The sequence below is a fragment of the Silurus aristotelis genome (assembly GCF_946808225.1).
Source record: "Silurus aristotelis genome assembly, chromosome: 3".
In the NCBI taxonomy this organism is placed as follows: domain Eukaryota; kingdom Metazoa; phylum Chordata; class Actinopteri; order Siluriformes; family Siluridae; genus Silurus; species Silurus aristotelis.
The window spans coordinates 8,478,004-8,505,478 of NC_139576.1; the positions used below are offsets into that span (position 1 = coordinate 8,478,004).

Sequence of the window (27,475 nt, forward strand, 5' to 3'; positions counted from 1 at the left end):
TGCAATGTGACACCGGGGTGTTTTGATCGTGCGAATGAAGGTGGTAATGCATGAAAGTGAAAGGTTTGTAGTAAGTTTTACCACATGTGTGGTTTTCTTATGTTTTATCCTCCTCTGGGTGACACCAAAACTGTGATTATAAAGCATTAAAACATTACAAAAACAAACAGAAATATCAATTTTTTTTTAATAGGTATCATTATACAGTAGGCTGTTTAGGGAGCCATGAGGTTTTACAATAAGAACCATAGGTACTATATATGTTGTACTCTGCACATGCATGTATAAAATACATTTCTATCATTATCTTGTGGCTCCAGGCTCTAGCCTGTTCTACTTCTGATATCTTTGTGTGATCTTGTATCCTTGTTTAGTCTTTTCGGAAATATTTGTTGTCGGTTCTCAGTTTTCCTTCAAACCATCGTGTTGTGGTGTTGTTTTAAGAGTGGTTAATGTTGTATTGCTGCAAAAAAAAAATTATTAACTGTACATTTTGTTTTTTTTTAACAAATCAAACTATTGTGTTGTTCTTGGGATATTATGCAAGGTGTTTCAGGAATGTTGTTCCTCTGAATTGCTTATTTTTGTTTCCCCTGTGGCTGAAAGTAGACGATGAAAGATACCATTCGTCTGCTCATCAGACCGTGTCTGTAGTACATTTTTATCAGGGTTTTGCATGCCTGTCTTGAGAGGCATGTGAATGTGTAGAACCACAGGGTGTTTACAGTAATTTTAAAAAGGTGTTATTTCCTGCTCAATTGCTTTTTTATTATTAATGCTGTAAAGCCACTTGTTTATAGGACTGTGGTGAGACAGTGGCATTGACTAAAAGACAGGAGGTGGAGCTGGAGGTAGCAGAGCTGAACATGTTGAGATTTTCATTGGGAGTGACGACGATGGACAGGATTAGAAATGAGTTTATTAGAGGGACAGCGTATGTAGGACGTTTTGGGGACAAAGTGAGAGAAGCCCGATTGAGATGGTTTGGACATGTGCAGAGGAGGGACATGGGGTATATCAGTAGGAGAATGCTGAGGATGGAGAAACCAGAAAGGAGGAAAAGAGGAAGACCAAGGAGGAGGTTTATGGATGTGGTGAGGGAAGACATACAGGTAGTTGGTGTGAAAGAGGCAGATGTTGAGGACAGAGTAGTATGGAGACGGATGATCCGCTGTGGCGACCCCTAATAGGAGCAGCCGAATGAAGAAGATGATGTTGTAAAGCCACTATAATTGTTTTTATCAACAGTATACTCTTAATTGACTGTCTAGATGATAACATCTAGCTACAGTTATTGAACTTTCTATAGTTCTATAGAACTGACATTAAGTCTAAAGAGATAATTGAAGAATAAGTTATCTTTGTTGTATCTTGGAATCATTGCGGATTTGACTCATAGTCTTGCTCCTGGAATGAAATTCAGGGTTGGAAATCCTTGCAGCCAAATAATTAATGGAGCCTGTAATAAACTAAACAAAAGCCACATTCACAGTCGAATTACTGCATAGAGCCTGTCAGTTGAAACGAAGTGATAAAAGAGAAAGATAGAAAGAGAGAGTTTAATTTATATATTTATTTATACATATATCTTTTCACATTTCTACAATTGTAGCTAGGTTTTGCTGGATTTCAAATTTATTACCTTTCAAGCAATAGCTAAAATGCCCAATATCTTCATTGTCAATATCCTGCAACTTCGGCATCTTATTGCTGGAATATGGTACATACATGCAACATACAGCCAACACACACTATTGACTTCCTATCTCATTGTAGTTATGAATTGTAATAAATTCTACACAGCATACCATACAATTAATGCTTTTTTTTTTTCTTATTGGTACTGGTACATTTATAACCACACACATTCCTGATAAACTACATTCAGTTAACTGCTTACATTGTTTTCACATATTCTATTTCAAACATCCCAATAATAGTGCAGGGCGAGAAAATAAAATATATATATATATATATATATATATATATATATATATATATATATATATATATATATATATATATATATATATATATATTTTTGGACAATAATTTAACATAAGTATAGTTAAAAGCAAATCATATACATTATCAAGAAATAAAATGTTTCATCCTTTTTTTTCCCCATCTGATATTAATCTTCTCTGTGTTCCAGGAAGCTGTTTCATAGGTTCTAAAAAAAAAAAAAAAAAAAAAAGCATATGAAAAATGAGTTCATACTCTGTATGACTTATATAACTTCCTTATTCAGTGAGTCGTACCTTTAGGCATTTCTGTTTAGATTCATACTATATAGTTTTATTTCGGTTTAGTCAGGGTGTGCAAATCAAAGTGATATAAATATGTCTTCAGAATGACTTGTTGTTCTGTAAATTACATTATTACATGATATCACTTGGCCACTTTTATATTATGTGAATTTTCCATTGTTATATTATTATGATTATTTTTATTATATTGTATTTATGCACATGGCTACCTGGTTGTTCATGCTCTTGTTAAAGTTTTTATCATCATCTCTTTATTCAATTAGCTCTTAAAAGATGTTAAAGTTTGTTTTCATAAAACATTAAAATGAAGGAAATGTTGACACTGACATTGATTGTCATGGTGGTTGGTATCAGACAAGGTGTTTTGTTGCAGCATTGAGTTGCAGTTCTATTCCTAGAAATGTTTCATGGATGATAAAGTTTAAAGGAAACCATTTAGGCAAATAGTAGGATCAGGCTTACTGAAGTTTGAAGGTTGGAGAATGGAAAAAAGTCCCGGTGACATTTTTGCATTCTTCAACTTCCCAATGATTTCTATTTCTGGCTGATACAGATGTGTTTGCAGCAAAAAAAAATGGTCTTATTGCGTGTTTTTTTTATCTCGTTGTCATGACCATCAAGGATAGGACTGATAGATATATATCTCTATACATGCTAGTAAACTAGTATGAGGATAACATCCTTTCCAGCTCAAATCAGTTTGCTAACCCCTCTCTTCAATAAGGTGTTTTCTACCCTTCAGGTGCTTTCTTGACTGTTTATTAGCCCCAGAAGTGTCTAAAAGCAGAGAAGCCCGAAAAGATCTCATTCACTATATTAGTTAATAGCATTCATTTAAAATGCAAATACTTTCATTTTAGGATTTTTTTTAATTTCTTTACTTACCACAATTAGAGCTCGGAATGGATTTCCTTGATCCGGTGATAATAGAGTGAGCCTGCTGCCTCACCATACTGGTTTGCTACCTTGCAAATGTATACACCATTGAGGTCAGCAGTCTCCTTTACGAAATGCAGTCTATCTCCCTCTGCTTTCACTCCTTGTGGAAGTTCAGACCAGCCCTGCCTATGTAGAACATCAGCAAAATTATAGCGAGAATGTTATGCAGAATAATAGAATCATGTTAATCTCAACACTTTTGAGTAAAGAAGCATATATTTTACTTGCTTTTTGTTAGCACATGTAAAGCTCATGAAACACTTCTGAACTTTTAAATTTTCAGGCCTTAATGACTACAGGTTCTGTTCTAATATCCTAAACTACAAACATTTATGCAACATTGTGGACTGAAATTTCAGCACAGCAGTCACAGCTAACAATACTGAGTAGCCTGCTAGCTAGCTGGCTAACTTTAGTGATAACTCTAAAGTTGAGGATTTCGTTCTCAAAAAAGTGATTAGTATGATCAGTCTTATAGGTTTAACTAAGTACTATGTCTGTGTATTAAATGATCTAAAGAAAATAGGGTCATGAACTTATTTAGAAGTAGAGTAGAGTTTGCATTGTTCCCAGTATGAGTGGCCAGAGATGGAAAGTAATGAAGTACAAATACTTACTGTTCTTAAGTAGATTTTTTTGTTTTCCGTACTTTACTTCACAATTTGTTTATTAACTTTTTACTTTCACTTATTACATTTTGTACACAAATATCTGTACTTTCAATATTTTTCCTCTCATTGCATGCCATTTTCAGTCCATCAACCATTTTCCTGTCATTGCGCACCTTTTTCAATTTACCATACACCATTTATACACCACAGGCTACTTTACGAAGCTTAACAATAAGCAATGCAGAAGGCAACAAGAAGTCTGGGGTTAATGTGGATGAGACAGAGGAAGTCAGTGATGTAAACATGACTGAGAACAGAAACTTTTCTCTACTTGTATTAATATTGTATTGTATTGTATCTACTCTTTTGTATTAATATATTAATATGACGTGAGGTCCAGTTACCAGCGTGACACTAAAACAGGTAGTAGTATTGACCACTTTTTACTTAAGTACATGTCAGAGCCCAAACATCTTTACTTTAATTTGAGTAAAAAAGTGTAGTCAGTACTTTAACTTTTACCCGAGTGTTTTTTAATCATGAGTATCTGTACTTGTAATTGAGTGAAGGATGTGTGTACTTTTGCCACCTCTGTAGTGGGCTAGTAGACTGACCCAAGTTGAGAGTTTTCAGGTACTTAAATGCTTTTTACTGATTGTAAGTGGGTAATTACAAGCTGCAACTTATATTAAATTTCATGTGCATTTTACAGGAATAATCCTGTGTGAGAACTTTTATTTACCATCTCTGGTTTCACTTCTCATCGAGTCATTTACATAATCTATTAGTAAAACCAATACAAACTTCCTCTCTCTCTCTCTTGACCTTGTATAATCCTCAAAGTCTTTCCTAATCTGTGGATATTGATCATTTTATTTTTTTTATTTTAGATGCAATAAACAAAAAGACTTACAGATGAATATGCCAGAAAATGTATAATAAAATATATTCCATTTTTGGTTTTGAATATAAAAGGGAAAAAAAAAAAGGTTTGGGAAAAAATGCTTGAAAAAATAAGTTGCAGTACTGGTCTGTGAATACATAATTAGATTCTTCCACACACTGGCACATCTGCAGTGTCCAAGCAGAATAAAGTGAAAACCGTTTCCTGTTTCAAATGTTATAAATGTTCTTCAATTAGCGTTTACCTGTACCAGCTGTAATTTGTGTTTTCCATACCCGGTTCTGTTACACATTGATATTCTTGGTCATAAGTAGGGTTGTCAACAGGAACCACGTAGGCTAGCTGAAGGCCTCCTGTAAGTGAAAGAAAAACGTCACAGGTTCAGACTCAAGGAAAAGTAACACTCCTGGAAAGTGTCACTAGATGTATATTTCCCACTATCTATCTATCTATCTATCTATCTATCTATCTATCTATCTATCTATCTATCTATCTATCTATCTATCTATCTATCTATCTATCTATCTATCTATCTATCTATCTATCTATCTATCTATCTATCTATCTATCTATCTATCTATCTTTCTATCTATCTAAACATTTTTGGAGGCATTAATTTTAGCAAGCAAACAGGTCTTTTCTAAAACAGCAACATCTAATAGAGTTTTAATCAATATCTGGATTAGTTGATTAGCTTATAAATCAAAGCAAGACCATTTCTCCATCTATGTTATGTAACTGCTTAACCTATTCAGGATTGTAACCTATCAGGAACCTACCACTGAAATGGTTCCTATGGCTCTTAAAACCACTGCTATTACTGAAACTATTTCTCATACTATCCTTCTTAATCAACTTATTTCAATTGGCATTACCCTGGACTGGTTTAAATCATATCTATCAGGGTGCACACAGTTAATCAAATTACACTCATTTAGTTCCTAATCTTCCCCTGTTAACACTGGAGTCCCCCAGGTTTCTGTCCTGGGACCTCTTTTTTTTTAATCATCTACCTTCTTCCTCTTGGCAATATCTATTGTAAATATGGTATCCATTTCCACTGTTATTATTACAGCAACCCTAATTCCACCTTCCCTCCTTCCTTCCCGCCTGACTGCTTTAAAATCAATGTTCTTACCCAACACTTGTATCAGGTTCCACCTTTCTGAGTTTCACCCAGACATGACAAGTTATTTCTTTAACCTTATGGCTGCGGATGTAAGAATGACGTGATCATCATCAAGCCCAAGCTTAAGCATTTCCCCATATTTAATATTTTTCCTTTTTTAAGACTGAAGGTTGCTAATTGTGCTTTTCAAGCCTGAGAAGATTTAATTGCTCATGTTTTTTGTTTCTTTGAGCTCACCAGACCAGGTGAAAAGCGTGTGATATACTCCTGTCAACATTGTAAAATTATTTTATAGCATTGCGCCAAATGTTAGTTGCTATGTCTACAAACAGCTCATTAAAGCAAAATGCGTTTGAGTTGGGACAAGTTGGTGGTGGAACTGGGAAGCATTAATTTTCTTCATATGATTGTTTCTCTATCACTGATGAAAACTATATATAATAATGCTAATATATATCAATTTATTGCAAATTCATTGCAACCATTGCAAAAACAAAATGTTTAAAAGATGAAAACAATAAACTCTTATTTAAACTGTAATACTCCTGACTGACTGCAATTCAAATATAAATGTATACGCAATATATACGACCCTATTTCCAAAAAAGGTTTAGGCAATGTGCAAAATAGTATAATTAAAAACAGAATGCAATGATTTGCAAATCTCATAAATCCATATTTTATTCAGAAAATTAAACAAAAATGCATACCAAAATCTTAAACTAAGAATATATACTATTTTAAGGAAAAAAAATTGTCATTTTGAATTTGATGGCTGCAACAGAGCTAAAAAAAAAAAAAAGTTGGGACAGGTCTATGTTTACTACTGTGTAGCATCACGTTTTCTGTCCGAATACATCTGCGAACTGAGGAGATCAGTTGCTAAAGTTTTGGGAAAGGAAGGTTGTCTGATACAGAATTGTGGCTGCTTAACAGTTTTGGGTGTCCTTTGTTGTGTTTTTTATTTCATGATGTGCCAAATGTTTTTAAATTGTAAATGATCTAGACAACCAGGCAGGCCTGTCCACCACCTCTACTGTGAAGTCATGCTTTTGTAATAGATGCAGTATGCAGTGAGCATTGTCTTACTCAAATATGCAAGGCCTTCCCTCAAAAAGACGTTTTCTGGATGGAATCATTTGTTGCTCTAAAACCTATATCTGCTGTTCAGCATTGATGGAGCCTTTCCATATGTGCAAGCTGCCCATTCCACATTCACTAATGCATTTCCATACCATCAGAGATGTTGCTTTTTCAACTGAGCACTGATAACAAGCCGGATGGTCCCTCTACACTTTACCACGAAGAACATGGTATCAATGGTTTAAAAAAAAAAATAATATATCGATTGGTCTGACCACAGAACATTTTTTCACTTTGCCTCAGTACATTTTAAATGAGCTTTGGTGCAGAGAGGATAGGCAGTGTTTCTGGATAATGTTCATTTACATGTTTTATTTACGTTTTACACGGTGTCCCAACTTTTATTTAATTAAGGTGGTATAATATGCATACAAGTGCTCCATTTAACCTGTTCTGTGTTAAGGTAAGAGTAAGGTAAGAAACAAAGAGAAATGTCTTTCTAATCTGAAGCATAGAGGTTACACTTACATGACATTTTTCCAGTCAACAAACAGAGCAAACATCTGATAAAATGCAAGCATGCATTGCACACATTCTTGTATTTAACTGATAATTTACTATGTCCTACTGTTCTATGTACACTCAGAAATAATGTACTTTTCTGTTTAATTCATCTTCCAGAATTGCACAGAGGACATTATAAAATAAATCAAATATTAGTTGAAAGTTGTCAGACTCACCCTGGGCCCTGCCAGAGAGGAAATCAAATACAATTAAAAGCATAATCTGGCACAGTTGCATTTTAGATTGACCTGGTTCTATATTCTGCAGTGTAACAGCCTGCTGCTCTGTAGGCATATGAGTATATAATGATTTAAGCTTGTGTCAGTATTTCCTCTCTACTGCTCACTGCACTGTCAAGCCCAGCCCTTTACCTTAGACTCACATTTTAATAGTTTCCTGTGTGAACATAAGAAAAAGGGAAGGGAAAGAGAATAAAAAGACAGACATAGAGAGAAAGACAGAAAGAAAAAAGGAGCTCAGCAGTAAACATCATTGTTTGACGTATTTTATATATATATTTTTTTTTAGAACAATGTCCATTGTTAAAAGTGTAATACAAATAAAGGTGAACTGTTGAATATGTTTTACTAAAATCTGTATTTGATAATAAAGGTTGGCTTTTAATCTAAAATACAGTGGGGCAAAAAAGTATTTGGTCAGCCACCAATTGTTTTAAGTTCCCACTTAAAAAGATGAGAGAGGCCTGTAATTTTCATCATAGGTACACTTCAACTATGAGAGACAAAATGAGAAAAAAAAATCCAGAAAATCACATTGTCTGATTTGTAAAGAATGTATTTGCAAATTATGGTGAAAAATAAGTATTTGGTCAATAACAAAAGTTCATCTCAATACTTTGTTATAAACCCCTTGTGGGCAATGACAGAGATCAAACGTTTTCTGTAAGTCTCCACAAGTTTTTTACACACTGTTGCTGGTAGTTTGGCCCATTCCTTCATGGATTTTCAACTCCCTCCAAAGATTTTTCTATGGGGTTGAGATCTGGAGACTGGCTAGGCCACTCCAGGACCTTGAAATGCTTCTTACGAAGCCCCATTCATTCTTTCCTTTACACGGATCAGTCGTCCTGGTCCCGTGCCAGAAAAACAGCCCCAAAGCATGATGTTTCCACCCCCATGCTTCACAGTAGGTATGGTGTTCTTTGGATGCAACTCAGCATTCTTTCTCCTCCAAACACAAGTTGAGTTTTTACCAAAAAAGTTCTATTTTGGTTTCATCTGACCATATGACATTCTTCCAATCCTCTTCTGGATCATCCAAATGCTCTCTAGCAACTTTCAGATGGACATGTACTGGCTTAAGCAGGGGGACACGTCTGGCACTGCAGGATTTGAGTCCCTGGCGGCGTAGTGTGTTACTGATGGTAGCCTTTGTTACTTTGGTCCCAGCTCTCTGCAGGTCATTCACTAAGTCCCCTCGTGTGGTCCTGGGATTTTTGCGGGGTGAGATCTTGCGTGGAGCCCCAGATCGAGGGAGATTATCAGTGGTCTTGTATGTCCTTCATTTTCTAATAATTGCTCCCACAGTTGATTTCTTCACACCAAGTTGCTTACCTATTGCAGATTCAGTCTTCCCAGCCTGGTGCAGGTCTACAATCTTGTTTCTGGTGTCCTTTGACAGCTCTTTGGTCTTGGCCATAGTGGAGTTTGGAGTCTGACTGTTTGAGGTTGTGGACAGGTGTCTTTTATACCGATAACGAGTTCAAACAGGTGCCATTAATACAGGTAACAAGTGGAGGACAGAGGAGCCTCTTAAAAGAGAAGTTACAGGTCTGTGAGAGCCAGAAATCTTACTTTTTTGTAGGTGACCAAATACTTATTTTCCACCATAATTTGCAAATAAATTCTTTACAAATCAGACAATGTGATTTTCTGGATCTTTTTTCTCATTTTGTCAGTCATAGTTGAAGTGTATCTATAATGAAAATTACATGCCTCTCTCATCTTTTTAAGTGGGAGAACTTGCAGAATTGGTGGCTGACCAAATACTTTTTTGCCCCACTGTATCCTTTAGTTATTAATAGAGGTCGAGGCACTGATAGTTGATTGGCGGAAATATCGGCTATCGGCAAAATCCATACCGATAGTTTTTCCGGTGTCACTGTTTTATAAGATAAGATAAGAGATAAGATATACCTTTATATTATATATATTATATAAAGCTGCTTTCAGACAATGTTTGTTGTTAAAAGCGCTATACAAATAAAAATTTATTGATTTCTTTGTCCCACAGTGGGGAAATTTCTCTGTTACAGCAGCAAAGAAAAGAAATGTGCAAATATATAAATAAAAAAGGAGAGACATAAAAAATGATTATATTTATATTAAAAAATTTAAAATAAATATGAAATATGAATTTTTTTTCATTCTGAGACTAAGAATGCTCTTTTAATAGGCTATATATCTCTAAAAAAGTAATGCTTATTTGTCTGTACAGTGCATAACAAAATAATAAAGTGATCTAGAGCTATGCATAATAAATCTATTTAAACTTTCTTTTGGCTTCTCCCGTTAGAAGTCGCCACAGCGGGCCATCCGCATGTTTGATTTGGCACATGTTTTAACGCTGGATGCCCTTCCTAACACAACCCTCCCCATTTATCCGGGCTTGGGACCGGCACTAAGGCTTGTGCAACCCTAATGGCTGGGGTCGGTTCCCTGACCGGGGATCGAACCCAGGCCGCAGCGGTGAGAGCGCCGCATTCTAACCACTAGACCACCAGGGAACCTATATGCATAATTAATCTATTTAAAATCAGAAAATAATCTCCACAATTATTCTGTGAGTCACTCCGGCCTATGTAATTTTCTGTTACAGACTGACCTGGGCCCCCATTAAATAAAGGAAAAATTATAGGATGGTCTGTCTACACTTTAGTTTAAAAGTGTCAATAGTTTAAAAAAACTTTCGAATCGTCTGACCACTAAACATTTTTTCACTTTGCCTCAGCACATTTTAAATGAGCTTTGGCCCAGAGAGGATAGGCGGCGTTTCTGGATCATTTTTATTTTAGATCTTTTATTTACATTTTACACGGTGTCGCAACCTTTTTGGAATTAGGGTTGTATAATAAAAAAAATTTTATGCACACATCAATAAAAACACACACACACACACACACACACACACACACACACACACATCCACACAAAACTCATGAGCCTAATTTCATTACACTGCTGAATTTAGTATACTGAGAGATTTACTGTGAAACAACTAATTTCACTTATGCATACATTGAATTTCTAGAGCTTCTTGTATAAACTGAACTGGGTTCTCTAGGCTTAATTTCTAATTAAGTGAAAGAGTGAAGAGAGATCTATTGGGTCACTATGGTATGTGATTTTTTAGCATTGCATTCCACATTTAGTCCCAATTTGCTCTTATAATTCCCATCACTCTTTAGGCAAGATGTTCCACCACAGTTTATAGTGTGCTTAAAGATATTTGTGTTCATCAGGCACAAGGGTATTATGAAAGGCAGGTACTGATGTAGGTGAGGAGACCTGGTTTGCAGTCAGCATTCCAATTTACATTAACATTTATGGCATTTAATAGACGCCCCTATTCAGAGTGAGCAGTTGAGGATTAAAGGCCTTGCTCAAGGGCCCAGCAGTAGCAGCTTGGTGGTGCTGGGATTCCAGTGTCCAGCACCTTAACCACTGAGCTACAACCTTGTTACAATTCATCCCAAAGTTGTTCAGTAGTGATAAGATCAGAGCTCTATAGCAGGGAACTCAAGTTCTTCCTCTTCAAAGCAGGTAAACTAGATCTTCAAGGAGCTCACTTTGCGCACAGGGGCATCGCCATGCTGGAACAGGTTTGGGTTTCCAAGTTCAAGTAAATGCATAATTATATTATAGTGCATCTAAAGTCATCCTGTACAATTGAGTGCCTGCAGCTTTGTGGTAACAGTTTGGAGATGAATCACATATAGCAGGAAAGGTCAGGTGACCCATTACTTTTGGAAATATATACAAAAGCAAGCAAATACGAAAATAAGGAACCGGATCTCTCAACCTTATTTGAACTACACATACATAAGTTCATATGGAGAACAATACATAATAAAAAGGAATTTCTCCATGACATCATTAGATATGTAAAAACTAATAAATAAGTGTTATTTTATTTTATTAAAGATAGAAATGCAGTCATGAAAATAAACATAATTAAGGTATGTGTAGATTTTTAGAACAACACATGCATAAGTTATAATGCGTAACGCACTCCTTTCAACCTGTTCTGTCTTAAGGTAAAGGTAAGGGTAAGGTAAGAAACAAAGAGAGATGTCTTTCTTATCTAAAGCATGGCGGTTACAACTACAAGACATTTTTCCATTTAATACACAGACCAAACATCTGATAAAATGAAGAATGCATTGCACACATTCTTGTATTCAACTGATAATTTACTATGTCCTACTATTCTATGTACAGTCAGAAATAATGTTTTATTCTGTTTAAATAATCTTCCAGAATTGTACATAGGACATTATAAAATAAATCAAATATTAGTTGAAAGTTGTCAGACTCACCTTGGGCCCTGCCAGAGAGGAAATAAAATAAAAATAAAAGCATAATCTGGCACAGTTGCATTTTTAGATTGACCTGGTTCTATGCCCTGCTGTGTAACAGCCTGCTCTGTCAGTATATAAATGCCAGTAGTTTGTTTCACTCTGCTACTCTCTGCAATCTCAAGCCCAGCCTCTGTCTTCCTTTAAGAACTGCTCATTTGCCTGTATGTGTGTCGTTCATTAAACCACATGTGTTTGTTTTACTATAGCATTATCTTTACTCTCAAGCCCAGCCTCTGGCTTTCTTTGAGAACTGCTCAGTTTCCTTATGGTTGTCTTCTTTTTAACAACAGCTATTAGTAAGCAGATGATGTATTTAAAAATATAATATTCATGAAAAGGAGAGTGGTGAGCTACATAATTTACATAGGCTTTGGATTTTCAGCTGAAGAAAGAAAGAAAGAAAGAAAGAAAGAAAGAAAGAAAGAAAGAAAGAAAGAAAGAAAGAAAGAAAGAAAGAAAGAAAGAAAAATAACAGTTTCAACAGAAGGTATCAGTGAACATGTTTTTTTGTTGTTATTTACTGATGCCTCCTTGTTGTTATTTACTGATGCCTACAAAGCTGCTTCTATGTATTACACTTTTAACAATAGACATTGTCCCGAATCAGCTTTTCAGAGATAAATAAAGTTGGAATGAATAAGGCAGATTCAGTATCAGTTTATTATTTATCACTGTATTCCTAATGAGTGCGCAAGTGGTGAATGTGGCAAGGAAAACCTGACTGACATAGCATGGGGAAGAAACGTTAAATGCAGAACTGTTCATGCTGACTTTGGTCCTTGGCCATTGTAGCAGACTGTTGATACTAATTACAGTCCATCCTTTCTTTCTCTCAATGTACAGACATGACTGTGTGGCCACATCCAACTCCACCACCATCATCAAGTTTGCTGACGACACTGTTGTGGTGGGTCTGATCTCCAACAACGACGAGACGGCCTACCTACAGGAGGTTCAAAAAACCTGGAGAGATGGTGCCAGGAGAACAACCTTCTCCTGAACATCAGCAAGACTAAGGAGTTGATCGTGGACTTCAGCACAAAGCGGGAGCGGTCATACCAACCTATAAACATCAGCGGGACCCCAGTGGAGAGAGTGGACAGTTTCCGGTACCTTGGTGTTAACATCACACAGGATCTGTCTTGGTCCTGTCACACCAACACCCTGGCGAAGAAGGCCCGGCAGCGTCTGTACCATCTGAGACGCTTAAGCGACTTTAAACTACCCTCTCAGGTGCTTAAGACCTTCTACACTTGCACCATTTAGAGCGTTCTGACAGGTAGCATCACTTCCTGGTTCGGGAACAGCACCATGCAGGACAGACGAGCCCTCCAGAGGGTGGTGCGTTCAGCTGAACATACCATCCACACTGAGCTCCCTAACCTGCAGGACATCTATAGCACGCGGTGTTGGACAAGTGCTAGGAAGATTATGAAGGACCTCAGCCATCCCAACAATGGACTCTTTTCTCTGTTGCGTTTAGGAAAACGCTTCCACTCCCTGAAAGCGAACACAGAGAGAACGAGGAGGAGCTTCTTCCCGCAGGCCATTCGGTGTTTAAACCAGGAAACACCCAGGATCTAGAACTGGCCCACTCTCTCCATCATCACACTTCTCTGTACATATTTCACCTTCGCACCACGACACTTTAAACTCTGGACTTGCACAGCACAGTGCGCTTTTTATTTTATTCATACCACACCATATTGCACATGGACACTTTAAAGACCTTCACACCACACCATACCGCACACGAACACTTTATGGACAACCCACCACAAATTGCCTATTGTTTACATTATTTTACTACACATTGTTTACTGTTTATATGTATATTTGTTTAATACAATATCTTTTTATATATCTTTATACCTTATATTCTTTTATTTTATTTCTATTTATTTTAATTTAATTTTATATAGTTTTTCTTATACCTTATACTTATTTATCTGCCTCCTTTTCTTTTCCCCCATCCTATTCCCTCATGCCGGACCATCGTATAAAGCATTTCACTACATGTCGTACCCTGTATGTATGTGTATATGATGAATAAAATTTGATTTGATTTGATTTGATTTGATTTGATTTGATACATTATGTGAGCACAATGATTGTTTGTTAATAAAATAAAATAACACATATTTATTAGTTTTTACATATCTAATGATGTCATGAAGAAATTCCTTTTTATTATGTATTGTTCTCCATATGAACTTATGTATTTGTAGTTTAAATAAGGATCCGGGGCCTTATTTTTCGTATTTGCTTGCTTTTGCATATATTTCCAAAAGTATTGGGTCACCAGACCTTTTCTGCTATATGTGATTCATCTCCAAACTGTTACCACGAAGCTGCAGGCACTCAATTGTACAGGATGACTTTAGATGCACTATAATATAATTATGCATTTACTTGAACTTGAAAACCCAAACCTGTTCCAGTGAGTCACAATCTAATAGATCCGTGCAAATTCTGAGCTCTGATAACATAACAGCCGAGTTATGACACACTATATGAAAGAATGAACTGTGAATGAATGTTTGCTAAATGCAAAAAAAGATTAATAGAACGTGTATTGTTGTCAGAGTGAGAACCTATTCACAGCGATGGGTCTAAATTGATGAAATGCCATGCTTCAGCCAGGAGGATCGGGCCGTTAAGAACGCTACTTCACAAAAAGCTTACAGTCAGTGTGCTGTAGCAAATTTCATGCTAGTAATTCAACAACTACAATATCTGTAAAGAGAATAAACACAAAATAAAATAGCATATAAAATAAATAGCAGTATAAAAATGACCACAAATATAAAGCATGAAAACAGGAAGAAGGGATGACATTTAGTCATTTAAACTGTAAGACTATTCAGGTAAAACCAGTATAACATGTTTTGATCAACATGAACATAAACAACTGATAAAGTAAGAAACAGCAGACACTCGTACACAATCGATTAAATGAATGTACAAAAGCATTCGCGATTTGATCAAAGCAACAAGAAATGTTCTTATGATGAGCACAAATGAATAAATGATGTGGAGGTTAAACGAGTAGTTTTAAGAATTTCATTTCTGATCTGAGAAACGCTCCATAGCAATTGAAAAAAAACTGTAATAGAGGTCAAGTCACTGATACAGTAGTTGATTGCTGGAACTATCGGCTTTCGGCAAAAATCCATAACGATTTTTTCAGCTTACGGTCCGCTGTCATTAAGTGAGCGGCCTCTAGAGACTTATACCTGGCGGCATGAGCCGTATAAATATATTTAATAATGAGCATATTCTTTATTATTTCTTTCAGCACATTTCATTATTCAGGACCTTTATTTTTGTAATACAGTTTAGTTCAATATTACATGGAGTGTTTTATGTTTGTTTGTATTTGATCCAGTATCCATTTAAAAACTATGATTAATTGGTTACTGGCAAGTAGATCACCTATCAGTATCTATCTATCAGTATCAGTATCAGATTCACAAAGCAACCACATGCATATGCATGAGTAAGTAAATGTTTTAATTTAAATAGCAATGAATATAAAAAAAAGTCATTATGAGAGTAATAATATTTGTTTATTAGGCTATATATCTCTTAAAAAGTAATGCCTATAGGTCTCCCCATTAAAGAAAGGAAAAATGATGTAGCCCACAGAGAAAAAAGTTTGGGGACCCCTGTGATAAAGTCTAAGGGATTCCATTAAGTTCATTATGTTCAGCTTGGATTATGTATTTTTTTATTGATTTGTTTGTTTATTTCAATACTCTTAATTGACTTCCCATTAATGAATGATCAGTGGGTTCGAGCAGTTATACCTAGGTCAGATTATATTCTAAAAGTCACCATGTTTATTTAAGAAGTATGCCAAAAATGTGATTTGTACACATTCCAGAGTTTGTTTTAGACTGAGGTGTGTTTTTAATGCTTTATTCAAAGGACATGGATGACGACAACCAGGAAGAGCTGAAGCACTGAAGTGAAAAATAATACCATATTATCTGAAATAACATTGGTATTTACAACTCAGTGGTTAACCACAGGTTTATTATACTTGTTATGCTACTGAAAATGAATAAGAAACGGTCTGGTATTATTATGAGATAATACAAATTTGATGAAAAATCTTCTTACCTGAAGCTGTGACTATCTGGCAAAGGTGAAATCCTCGAGGCTAGGATGTCTTGTGAGTCTTGTTCAGTTAATAATGAAGCAATCTTGTGAAAGAAAAGACAGACAAAATGGTAATCTTTTCTATTATTCGAGTACACGCGCGGTAGCAAGTTTCGGTAGCTCATACTTTTCATAACGTTATATAATCACGTCAATGTTGGTTTATTACCTTCAATTGTGTGTCAACTTGTTTAGGGACATTTTTGAATGAGTTGAATTGTTTTTAGTACACAAAGCTTTTAAGCACGTGGAAGGTGTTTGCTTTTCTTAAGGTTTTGTTAAGGTTGTTAAGAATCATAGAAAACTAAGATAACTAGAATCACATAGACCCATATTTGTAAATCACAGCTCAGTTAACTACAAATAAACTAAAATAAAAAAAATGGGGGAATGTCTCAGACAGCATCTAGCAGACATGCAAGTGGTAGCATTGTGCAAATTACCACAGTATTAGGCAATAAAATTGAGTCTACAAATGGCAAAACATAAAGCAGTTAATAGTGTTTACATCAAATCACTGGTCAGGAAATGAGCAATGAACTGCTGGTCATCCCAGGTGATTCATCTCCTGGTCAGAATCCCACAATATCGTTACACAACTCTCTAATCTCCCTATCAGGCACTGTTTGCAACCTTGGGCTAACAAAGATTATATAACCAAGGGGAGTTGCTATACTGCAACCCCCTACTAGGAAGTCTGTCTCTGAATGCAATTTGTCCTCTGCAATTGATCAAAACACAGCTGTGTGACTTGTTTTCTAACTGCCTTCTCCCACACCACCACACTGCTGCCCTCCCTCCCCGCACACCGGCTTTCAGTAGCTGCACACGTCAAATTCAAAACACTGATGCTTGCATACAAGGCCAAAAAGTTATCAAGCGGGGTCGATATGATGCTCCGCCAGAGATTCCCCAGACTGTGCCGAGCGGTTTGAGGTGTCACACGTCCGGATCAGTGTGAGTTTAGTGACGCATAGGTTTGCGCGGTGGGCAGGGCACCTGTGTTACGTGATGCAATCTATTCAGGTGGGTTCAACTCCACCCACAGTGTCCAGTGTTTTGATATATCACATGGCCATTTCTGAGCATGTTTTTTTTTTTTTTTTTGCCTATTTGTGTTAATGGTGGGGCGTGGCTTAAGGTGACATCACAGGACGTCATTATGTTACATACAGTGCAACTCCCTATGCTGAGCTGAGTCTGTTGATATGTCACATGTCCCCTTTCCTGTATTTTTGTTACCCCACCCAGGTGATTAATTGTCCCCTACTTGTGGTTAACGGGGTTAATAATTACATTTGCCCCTTTTACACCCAGTTTCTAGTTGACCTTGAATCTGACTCCAGTTTGTAATAAAGATTAATCTTGGTTATATATAATTCAAGCTGATCACTTTACTGGTTGTATTTCTTCTCGAATTTTAATAGATGTTCCGTCTTTTCAATGAATCATTCATTATGGTTCAGGAGTCGCTAGGGGCCTTGTGCTTGGCTAACAATACCTGCTATATTTTGCTATATATCGTAAACGAATATTCCTTAAGTAGGCCGCTCAATGCTTGCTCATGCATAAAGAATAATTGATTTAGCCACTTTGTTATAACTTGCTAAGTCAGTGAGAGCCAGAAATCAGAAGGTCCCAGATTTTGTGCTCTACGCTCCATCCGTTCATGAGCTTTCTGTATGTCCTGGTCATAGATTTGTGGTAACACTAGGCTACAATGATTTCAGGAAAGTTAATCAAGAATTTTACATTTATTTGCCAGGCAATTATCAATAAACAAATGTCAAATCTGAAATAAATAATGGAAGAAAGTTACACAACATAATCAGCATAAAACCAAATAATTTAGCAATGCAGTTTACAAAAGAATTGTTAAAGAGTCACTGTACCTGGCAATAGAGACACACAAAGACTGTGTGAGAAGTTCTGACTACAGAATGCTTCCATGAGTGTTTCACCAAATCTCCTTAAATACCCAAACCACCATAAAAAATAGTACATTTAAAGTAATAAAAGCTTTGCAAACCCTTTCTTGAGACAGGAAGTGACCTAAAAACCAAATACCATCTAGAGGCATTGGTAACAAACATGTTTTTTTCTTGTTCCTGTGGAAGTCAAATCTGACACACTTCACCCACAAGAAAGAAAAAGTCTTCTGCTTGCGCAGTTGCATCCTGCTCTGATGCAACCCCACCCCACCCCACTTTCACACAAACACAATGGCAAAGGCATGTCTGTATCTTTATTTCTATCTATTCATAGCACATGATATGTTCTTTGCAAACTGTATTGTATTCAGTTACATAAATGTATGAGCTTTTACATTTTTTATTAACCAATTCAATTGTTAACCTCTTTATACATAAAAAGCAGATTTATTGGCCATAAAATATATAAATAAAAATATATTTTGGTATACATATATATATATATATACCCCCAACCAATGTCCATACAACACAAACACAACTTTGCTTTAATTAGCTGAACTGTAAAGACTGCGTAGTTTTCCTGTCAATTGTTTGCACATACATTATCAGAAGTTCTCAGAAGTCATCTACAGAGCCTTCGTAGTATATTCAGGATGTGGGTTGAGATTGTGAGACCCCAAAATCTTAAGCAAAGGTGAAACCTGACAGCAGAGCATATTGCTATGTTTTCTATATTCTGGTTTGAACAAATCTTGGGTTTATAAGATTTTTAATTCAATGCATTCTGTTTTTATTTACATTTTACACAGTGCCCCAACAGTTGTAATATAATACAGCCATATACAATTTGGTTTTCATTCTGCTACTTTGGCAGCAATCACACCATTTATGAAAACAAACAAACCAGTTTTTTTTTAGCAGATGTACAGTACACAAGCACAAATGAATATCATCATGAATAGCTGCTTTTCTTCTTCATGCTCATCTCTTCCTAATATTGTGGAACAAGTTTACCTTTTCCACAGCTGCCCTTTAATCTTTTTTTTAATGCAAACTCTTATTAGTCTTGTGGTTTTTTAGGCTTGTTGTAACCTTTTGCATTCACTCTGGTTAAAGCTTTATTTGGTTGACTTGGGTGCTTGGAATTATGCCTCTTACCAGCTAATTAATTAATTTCATCTACCCCCATTTGGTTAATGATGGTAGATTAAATACATTTATTACCTTGTAAAGTATTCCCTAGGTCTTCTGGGCCTTATATACTGTAAGAGGTGGTATCAAAAAGTATCTATGTTTACACACTATCACTTCCATATACACAAATGGATTAGGACAAAGTCTCTGAACTTTGAGGTTCCATCTAAAAGTGCAATATTGTTTTAAATGCTTGCACTCTCACATAGGTGTTATTCTTTTTAAGATGAGGTGTTGCTTATAGCCTTTTCATTTTTATCACGGTTTTCATTTTCCATGAATCCGCAATAGATCCCTGTTATGGTGTCAAAACTGCGACTTTTGACCTGGATCTTCAATTCAATTAGTTTTTATTTTAACAATAAACATATTCTCAAAGCAGTTTTACAGAGATAATGCAGTGAATGTTTTGAACATTTTCGGCGGTTGAGCTCATTGAAGGTCTTTCTGATCTTTTGTCATCTTCATCTTCATGGAGAGGGCGAAGTATACAGGAGCCAAATCTGGCAAGTAGGTTGGGTGCAGAAGTAAGTTCTCTTTCAGGAACTCGAGCTGCGTCAACACCGCTTTGGTAACGCTTCAGCGTTGTCCACGATCTAAATCACGTGTAATCCGTATATTGTGTCCCACCTGGTGGGACCCAAACAGGCTCTGGTCATGGAAAAAAGAGGTAGACACTATCCTGAGGATGAAGGCCATCGAGGTGGTCCCTCAATCAGACAGAGACTACTTCATTCCCCTCATTTCAAAAAGGATAAAGGGTCCTATTCTAGATATACGTCAGCTAAACCGCACACTAATTCAAGCAGGTCGTGTCTCAGATAAGATCGAAGACTGCTTTGTCACAATACATCTAAAGGATGCATGTATCCATCCTCCCTTCTCACAGTAAGTTCCTGAGGTTCGCTTTAAGGGCCGATTCGTACCATTGGGTAATTCCATTTGGTTTTACTCTCTCACTCCGCACATTCACGAAGTGTGTGGAGCCAGCTTTGGTTCTCCTGAGAATTTAGGGCATCCGCATCTTAAAGTATATCGATGATTGGTTAATACTAGCTTAATCAGAGCATTTAGCGGTCCAGCATCGAGATTTGGGTGAAAAGAGTGTGCTTTCTCCATTATAGAAAACCACTTTTTTAGGCAGGATATGGGATTCGACCATCTACGTGCCTTAGATGTCTGGAGAGATCCTGAGTTCCTATCTCAGGGCCCCGTGTTGGGAGTTCCCAGTAGCTCTCTCTCACATCAACTACCTAGAGATGCTGGTGCTGCTTCTATCTTTGAAGCATTTCCTGTCGGACCTCAAAGGTCTCAGTGGTCTCTTACATAAACCACCAGGGGGGTCTGTAATTACGCCTCCTGTACAAGTTGGCACGCCTTCTTGAGCACCAGAGTTGTGAACATGGTCGTCTTGTTGTAGGCTCTATCCGAGCCCCCCTTTGAGTCTTTGGCACCTTGGTGGCCCCCACAGTCTGACTGTGTTTCTCCTGGCCATTGCCTTTTTTTTCTAAGAGAGTAGGGGATTTGCAGGCCCTTTCTGTGGCCCACTCTTTTCTGCAGTTTCTCCAGGCATGGCCAGTGCCTTCCTGTACCCTAGAATGGGTTACATTTCTAAGGTGCCCTTAGTCATTCCACGATCTGAGGCTCCAGGGATTCTATCCTCCTCCTTTTCAGGCCCCAGACCAGGAAAACCTAAACTGGCTGTGTCCGGTGCGAGCATATGTAATCCTGATGATTTTGTGAAAAGGATTGCTTCTTTCTATTGTCTATTGTGTGTTCTATTTTTCTGTTTTACCTTTTTATGATTTAGTTTAGATTTATCAGCTGAATCATGGTTTACTTCACTTTACTTCAATGACACATTTTACACTTTAACATAAAGCCTAGAGCTTTTATCTTTGTAATTGCAAGTAATAATAATAAAGGAATAGCACACACCTGTAAATGGAACAATTGAGAAGCCAATACTGATTACTTCTGTTATATTAAAAAGGGCAGAGCCAGGTTAAACAAAGTGTTCTTCCTACAAAACTTGCTTTATTCGGATTCAAATTACCTCAAATTATAATCATTAAGTAATTATTCAGACAGCAAAAATATCTAACAGTGGGCAAGTCCAAAACCAGATTATAATTGGCACAAAATAGTGAGTTATTGTTCCCAGTGCCTTCAGTTTTTATTCAACAAGTTCTTGTTATATAATACAAAACATATAGAAAGTATACAAGGGGAATTAAATTCTTACAGTACAGAGGGCCAATGTCACTGCAGCTGGTTTAAAAAAAATCTGTCAGCTGCAAATGTATAAGATCTATAAGAAATGTGTTTGTACCCATCCAAAGGCCCAAGATTTTACCTGAGATAACTTGCAATGAAAAAAGCAATAGACACCAATCATTAAGATAAGATATACCTTTATTCGTGCCACATTGAGGAAATTTCTAATTATTTATTCATATCTAATAAAAACCAGACTTTGTTTTGGATTTTTGCTTCGATGGAATATTTTAAATACTTAAACAAAGGAATTCTGTTTGTTTAATTCAAGTATGTATGTGTGTATATATATATAGGATATAAAATATCCTTTTCTTTTTTCCTCATACCTATACTTTACATTAAACTATACTTTTAATATACATTTATACTTATTTTAAGTTATTTTATTGTTTTTTCTTTTTTTAATGTTGTACTACTAGTTTTTGATGTTTACATGTTGGGCAGTCCTGAAAAAGCATAAAATTGTATGTCATACTCTGTATTTGTTCCAGAATGGTTCTGTAGTCTTGAGATGTAATTGTGCCCTGCACAGGTTTAAGATTCACTGTCAGATGCAGAAAAGCAAAACATAATGAGCTTGCTACAGTATATAATGAGATTCTATGTGATGTGAATTAGGAATTAGAGGACTTTAAAGCTAAAGTTTGAAACTCTGTTTATAGTATCTTTCCACATTCAACGAACTGTCATTTCCCTGTAAATATAGTTCTAAGAATCAGACCTTCATCCTGTAAGCCTCCTTGTTTTCATTACTGTATAGTCTACAAAACAAACGGTTTAGGACAAAGTCTCTGAACATTGAGGTTCCATCTAAAAGTGCAATATTGTTTTAAATGCTTGCACTCTCACATAGGTGTTATTCTTTTTAAGATGAGGTGTCGCTTATAGCCTTTTCATTTTTATCACGGTTTTCATTTTCCATGTGCTCTTGTTAACATTCAACAAAGTTGTTTTGTTTTTCACCATAACCTGTTTTGTGTTTTACCTTGATTTGTTTAAATAATTGCCTGATTTACTCATTATTTTCTGTTACCTTTTCAGTTTTGCCGGTGGTCTTTATCATAATTCCAAACTCTTTACCCACTACCATAAAGCCGCCATAGCTGAGCCACGCAGCAAGGCCCTTAACTCTCAACTGCTTATGTATATAAATGAAAAACACTGACAGTTTCTTTTCTGGTTAAGGCCTTCTTCTTCTTCTTCTTCTTCTTCTTCTTTCGGCTTCTCTCATTAGGGTTTGCCACAGCAGATCATCCGTCTCCATACCCCCGTCCTATACATTTGCCTCTTTCAAACCAACTACCTGCATGTCTTCCCTCACCACATCCATAAACCTCCTCCTTGGCTGTCCTCTTTTCCTCCTTCCTGGCAGCTTCATCCTCAGCATTCTCCTACCGATATACCCCATGTCCCTCCTCTGCATGAAGGGACATGGACGTTCTACATGCGCGATCCCTCTGGTTAAGGCCAAATGCCTTAAATGTAGAACACATGGTGAATATATGAACTTGTGTCTTGCCTCATGACCAATCAAACCAAGAAGCCATCTGACAATTTATTTATTCAAACACCCTTACAAATCATTTCAGTTACAGTCTTTATTTGACATAATTTGGTGCATGGTGGACAACAAGTCCACCATTTATACATAAAAAAAAACACATAAAAGCACGTTTTCCCTGAGGAATATAATCTAACTTCCCTAATCCCTTCAGAGTCACTGTAGTACAGTGGTAGATAGTAAATAAGATGATTAGTGCAAAATAGGTAAATCATATAAAAGCATGTAATTCATGCAAAGCATAAAGAGAGATAAATCCAAAGACATCCACTTCAATTATGTGCCTTCAGCTTTGCAATAACAGTTTGGGAAACAACCAAATATGTCTGGGAAAGTCAGTTGTTCCAATACAGGTGACTGTCCATATAGTGAATGACATTTGTTTTCCAGGTACTTTGGACAGTTTTAGGAGCATGGTAACATGGCTGACTTTGTGCTTTGACCACAGCTTCCTATTAAGCTGAATATGTGAAGAATTTAATTGTGCTATAATGCATGTTTGTGACAAGTTATGTGCACTGTCCAAAAATAAAAAGATGCGAGACCAACGCTATTGGTCAGGGCTCCTACACTGGTCCTTCATTGTACTAAGAAGTCAAATGTCATGGATTTTTAAACCTAGAACGCCTACGCAAATTTATCAGAAAATGTCAAACATTTTGGAAGACTTTTTTACAGTGTGTTAGCTGCTACTTTCTAGGAATTGAAAATGCATCATGAAATGACATACTGATCGACACATTTTACCAGTAAATATAAACCAGCAAATCTAGAAGGAAGTTGTTAGCCCATAGCATTAACAAGATTTATTATTGGCACATTATATTCACTTCACACTTGTAGCTTTAATTCCTGCTCAGGAACTTTTTTTTTTCATTACTGCAAAAGCAGTTTATAAAAGTCCAGTTTTTCTAGAATTCCTGTGTATGGGTTGTCATCCGGACACCAGAATTCCACAGTGCAGAGGCTGCAGAAAGAGAAAAGATCATTCTAACATGGGCATTAACGCATACACATCATTATTTTATCATGTGGTGTTAACATGTAGGTGTGTGTAAAAAGAGCTGATTGAAAGGGTTGTCAGTTACTTAAAGCAAACAGGTAAATAGTGATTTTACAGCTCCTGTGTTCTCATGTTACTCTCTGTTCATGCTATAAAGTCTACATTTCTTAGATCTTAAATTTGTTAGATCAGAATACAGATGGTCCCTGATTTTTCGAAGTTACGATAATGATAGCAATATGACAAACGTGTAAAAAAGATTGTTTTGCGCAGCAATAGCACACAAAATAGCCCTTCACTCGTAAACTTGCGCTCACGCCCACTGCCACATACATACAGTGGGTACGGAAAGTATTCAGACCCCCTTAAATTTTTCACTCTTTGTTATATTGCAGCCATTTGCTAAAATCATTTAAGTTCATTTCTTTTCCTCATGAATGTACACACAGCTCCCCATACTGACAGAAAAACACAGAATTGTTGACCTTTTTGCAGATTTATTAAAAAAGAAAAACTGAAATATCACATGGTCCTAAGTATTCAGACCCTTTGCTGTGACACTCATATATTTAACTCAGGTGCTCTCCATTTCTTCTGATCATCCTTGAGATGGTTCTACACCTTCATTTGAGTCCAGAAATTTTTGATTATACTGATTGGACTTGATTAGGAAAGCCACACACCTGTTTATATAAGACCTTACAGATCACAATGCATGTCAGAGCAAATGAGAATCATTAAGGTCAAAGGAACTGCCTGAAGAGCTCAGAGACAGAATTGTGGCAAGGCACAGATCTGGCCATGGTTCCAAAAAATTTTTTGCTGCACTTAAGGTTCCTAAGAGCACAGTGGCCTCCATAATCCTCAAATGGAAGACGTTTGGGACGACCAGAACCATTCCTAGAGCTGGCCGACCGGCCAAACTGAGCTATCGGGGGAGAAGAGCCTTGGTGAGAGAGGTAAAGAAGAACCCAAAGATCACTGTGGCTGAGCTCCAGAGATGCAGTCGGGAGATGGGAGAAAGTTGTAGAAAGTCAACTATCACTGCAGCCCTTCACCAGTGGGGCTTTATAGCAGAGTGGCCCGACGGAAGCCTCTCCTCAGTGCAGGACACATGAAAACCCGCATGGAGTTCTCCAAGATGGTGAGAAATAAGATTCTCTGGTCTGATGAGACCAAGATAGAACTTTTTGGCCTTAATTCTAAGCGGTATGTGTGGAGAAAACCAGGCACTGCTCATCACCTGTCCAGTACAGTCTCAACAATGAAGCATGGTGGTGGCAGCATCATGCTGTGGGGGTGTTTTTCAGCTGCAGGGACAGGACGACTGGTTGCAATCAAGGGAAAGATAAATGCGGCCAAGCACAGGGATATCCTGGACAAAAACCTTCTCCAGAGTGCTTTGGACCTCAGACTGGGCTGAAGGTTTACCTTCCAACAAGACAATGACCCTAAGCACACAGCTAAAATAATGATGGAGTGGCTTCACAACAACTCTGTGACTGTTCTTGAATGGCCCAGCCAGAGCAATGACTTAAACCCAATTGAGCATCCCCGGAGAGACCTAAAAATAGCTGTCCACCAACGTTTACCGTCCAACCTGACAGAACTGGAGAGGATCTGCAAGGAGGAATGGCAGAGGATCCCTGAATCCAGGTGTGAAAAACTTGTTGCATCCTTCCCAAAAAGACTCATGGCTGTATTAGATCAAAAGGGGGCTTCTACTAAATACTGAGCAAAGGGTCTGAATACTTAGGACCATGTGATATTTTAGTTTTTCTTTTTTAATAAATCTGCAACAGTGTCAACAATTCTGTGTTTTTCTGTCAATATAGGGTGCTGTGTGTACATTCATGAGGAAAAGAAATGAACCTAAATGATTTTAGCAAATGGCTGCAAGATAAAAAAGAGTGAAAAATTTAAGGGGGTCTGAATACTTTCCGTACCCACTGTATATATACTATAACTTAGAAATTAGATTAGATAGATTAGATTCTAATTAGTGAAATTAGAAAACCTATATTGGACATTTATTTCTGGTGGTCTAGTGGTTAGGATGCGACGCTCTCACCGCTGCGGCCCGGGTTCGATCCCCGGTCAGGCAACCAACCCCAGCCACTCTTAGTGCCGGTCCCAAACCCGGATAAATAGTGAGGGTTGCGTTAGGAAGGGCATCCAGCGTAAAACATGTGCCAAATCAAACATGCGGAGGATCCGCTGTGGCGACCCCTAATGGGAGAAGCCAAAAGAAAGTTTTATTTCTGTGTAAATAAATCAATATCCTGCAGGCCTCTGTGTGAAATGCATACAATGAGTGCAATAAATTAATCTATACAACAAATTCAGATTTTTCTGGGAAAAAAAAATCCATAATTTTCAATCATTAATATCGAATAATGGCTCTTTATTACTCCAACATGCACTGGTTCTATTAAAGATGAACAGGTGTGTTTAAACATATCGCCTTACCTTTTTTAAAAATCCAATACAGTGTAGAGTCTTGAATCTCTATATAGACAGCTGCGCAATATGTGTCGTATTTATTTGTAATGTTGCAGTGATACAGTCCATTTAGGTCTGAGGTTGGTTTCATCAAGTACAGCCTGTTCCCTTCTGCTTTTACTCCGTCAGGAAGAGTTGCCGAGTCCTGTCTGGTTAGATTGAAAAGTTTCATTAAAAAAATGGGTTGATCATAAAGTTTAATTCCATTCCATTTAACTTTGTCATTTCATGAAACCACCTCCACCACCTTTTATTTATTATTTCAGATTTAAAACTTCCTCAATGCATTTTCTGTACTGTTTTAGTAAAGGTATGGGGTTTTTTTGTTCACTTGTATTGTTTATCTTAATCATCTGATGTTACGGAACTAGCAAAGATAGAGGTTTTTTTTTTTTATACAGCTTTATCTAGAAATGGGAAATAGGAAAATGTAAATGAAATGCAAATATACAAAAACAAATAAACAAAAGCAAAAGAACCAAATGAAAAATTTAAATTAAACATGAACTGAAACAATGAACTGAAACAACTGAACAACAACATGAGCAAAACCAGTGTGACCCGATGACGAGCTTGGTTAGGTAAATCTAAAATATGCACAAAAAAAAATTTTCTGGTGCAAGCAACCATCTAAACAAAACATTAGAGTCACCACGAAATACACATTTCAGGACCTGCAGCACTCTGCAGAGCTCTGAGTCAGCAACACACACACACTAAATAAACTTCCTGTTGAA

General features: G+C 36.8%; 1 protein-coding gene and 1 long non-coding RNA gene across 5 annotated transcripts in view; both read right to left on the minus strand.

The window, feature by feature from the left end:
• Window positions 1-2,027: 2,027 nt before the first annotated feature.
• Window positions 2,028-12,273, minus strand: LOC310723773. 2 transcript variants are annotated; one of them, XR_014532753.1, is made up of 4 exons: window positions 12,059-12,273; window positions 4,969-5,077; window positions 3,156-3,335; window positions 2,028-2,173 (listed from the first exon to the last, which is right to left on the minus strand). It is a non-coding gene; the product is annotated as an uncharacterized lncRNA (long non-coding RNA). The 2 variants fall into 2 exon arrangements; XR_014532754.1 differs by lacking the exon at window positions 12,059-12,273 and adding an exon at window positions 7,677-7,929.
• An 11,368-nt stretch (window positions 12,274-23,641) lies between these two features.
• LOC310723763 (uncharacterized protein) overlaps window positions 23,642-27,475 on the minus strand; it is a 35,029-nt gene continuing 31,195 nt past the window's right edge. Inside the window, exons 4-6 of one of the 3 annotated variants that reach the window (XR_014532751.1) lie at window positions 26,706-26,887; window positions 26,308-26,465; window positions 24,017-24,200 (exon numbers count right to left, since the gene is read on the minus strand). Coding sequence is in view for 2 of the 3 variants with exons in the window: in XM_083537206.1 (XP_083393332.1) it covers window positions 24,145-24,200; window positions 26,706-26,887 (238 nt within the window). In the remaining variant the exon portion in view is untranslated. Of the gene's footprint in view, window positions 24,201-26,307; window positions 26,466-26,705; window positions 26,888-27,475 lie in introns of all 3 variants that reach the window. The other 2 variants (XM_083537206.1, XM_083537205.1) reach the window with 2 other exon arrangements.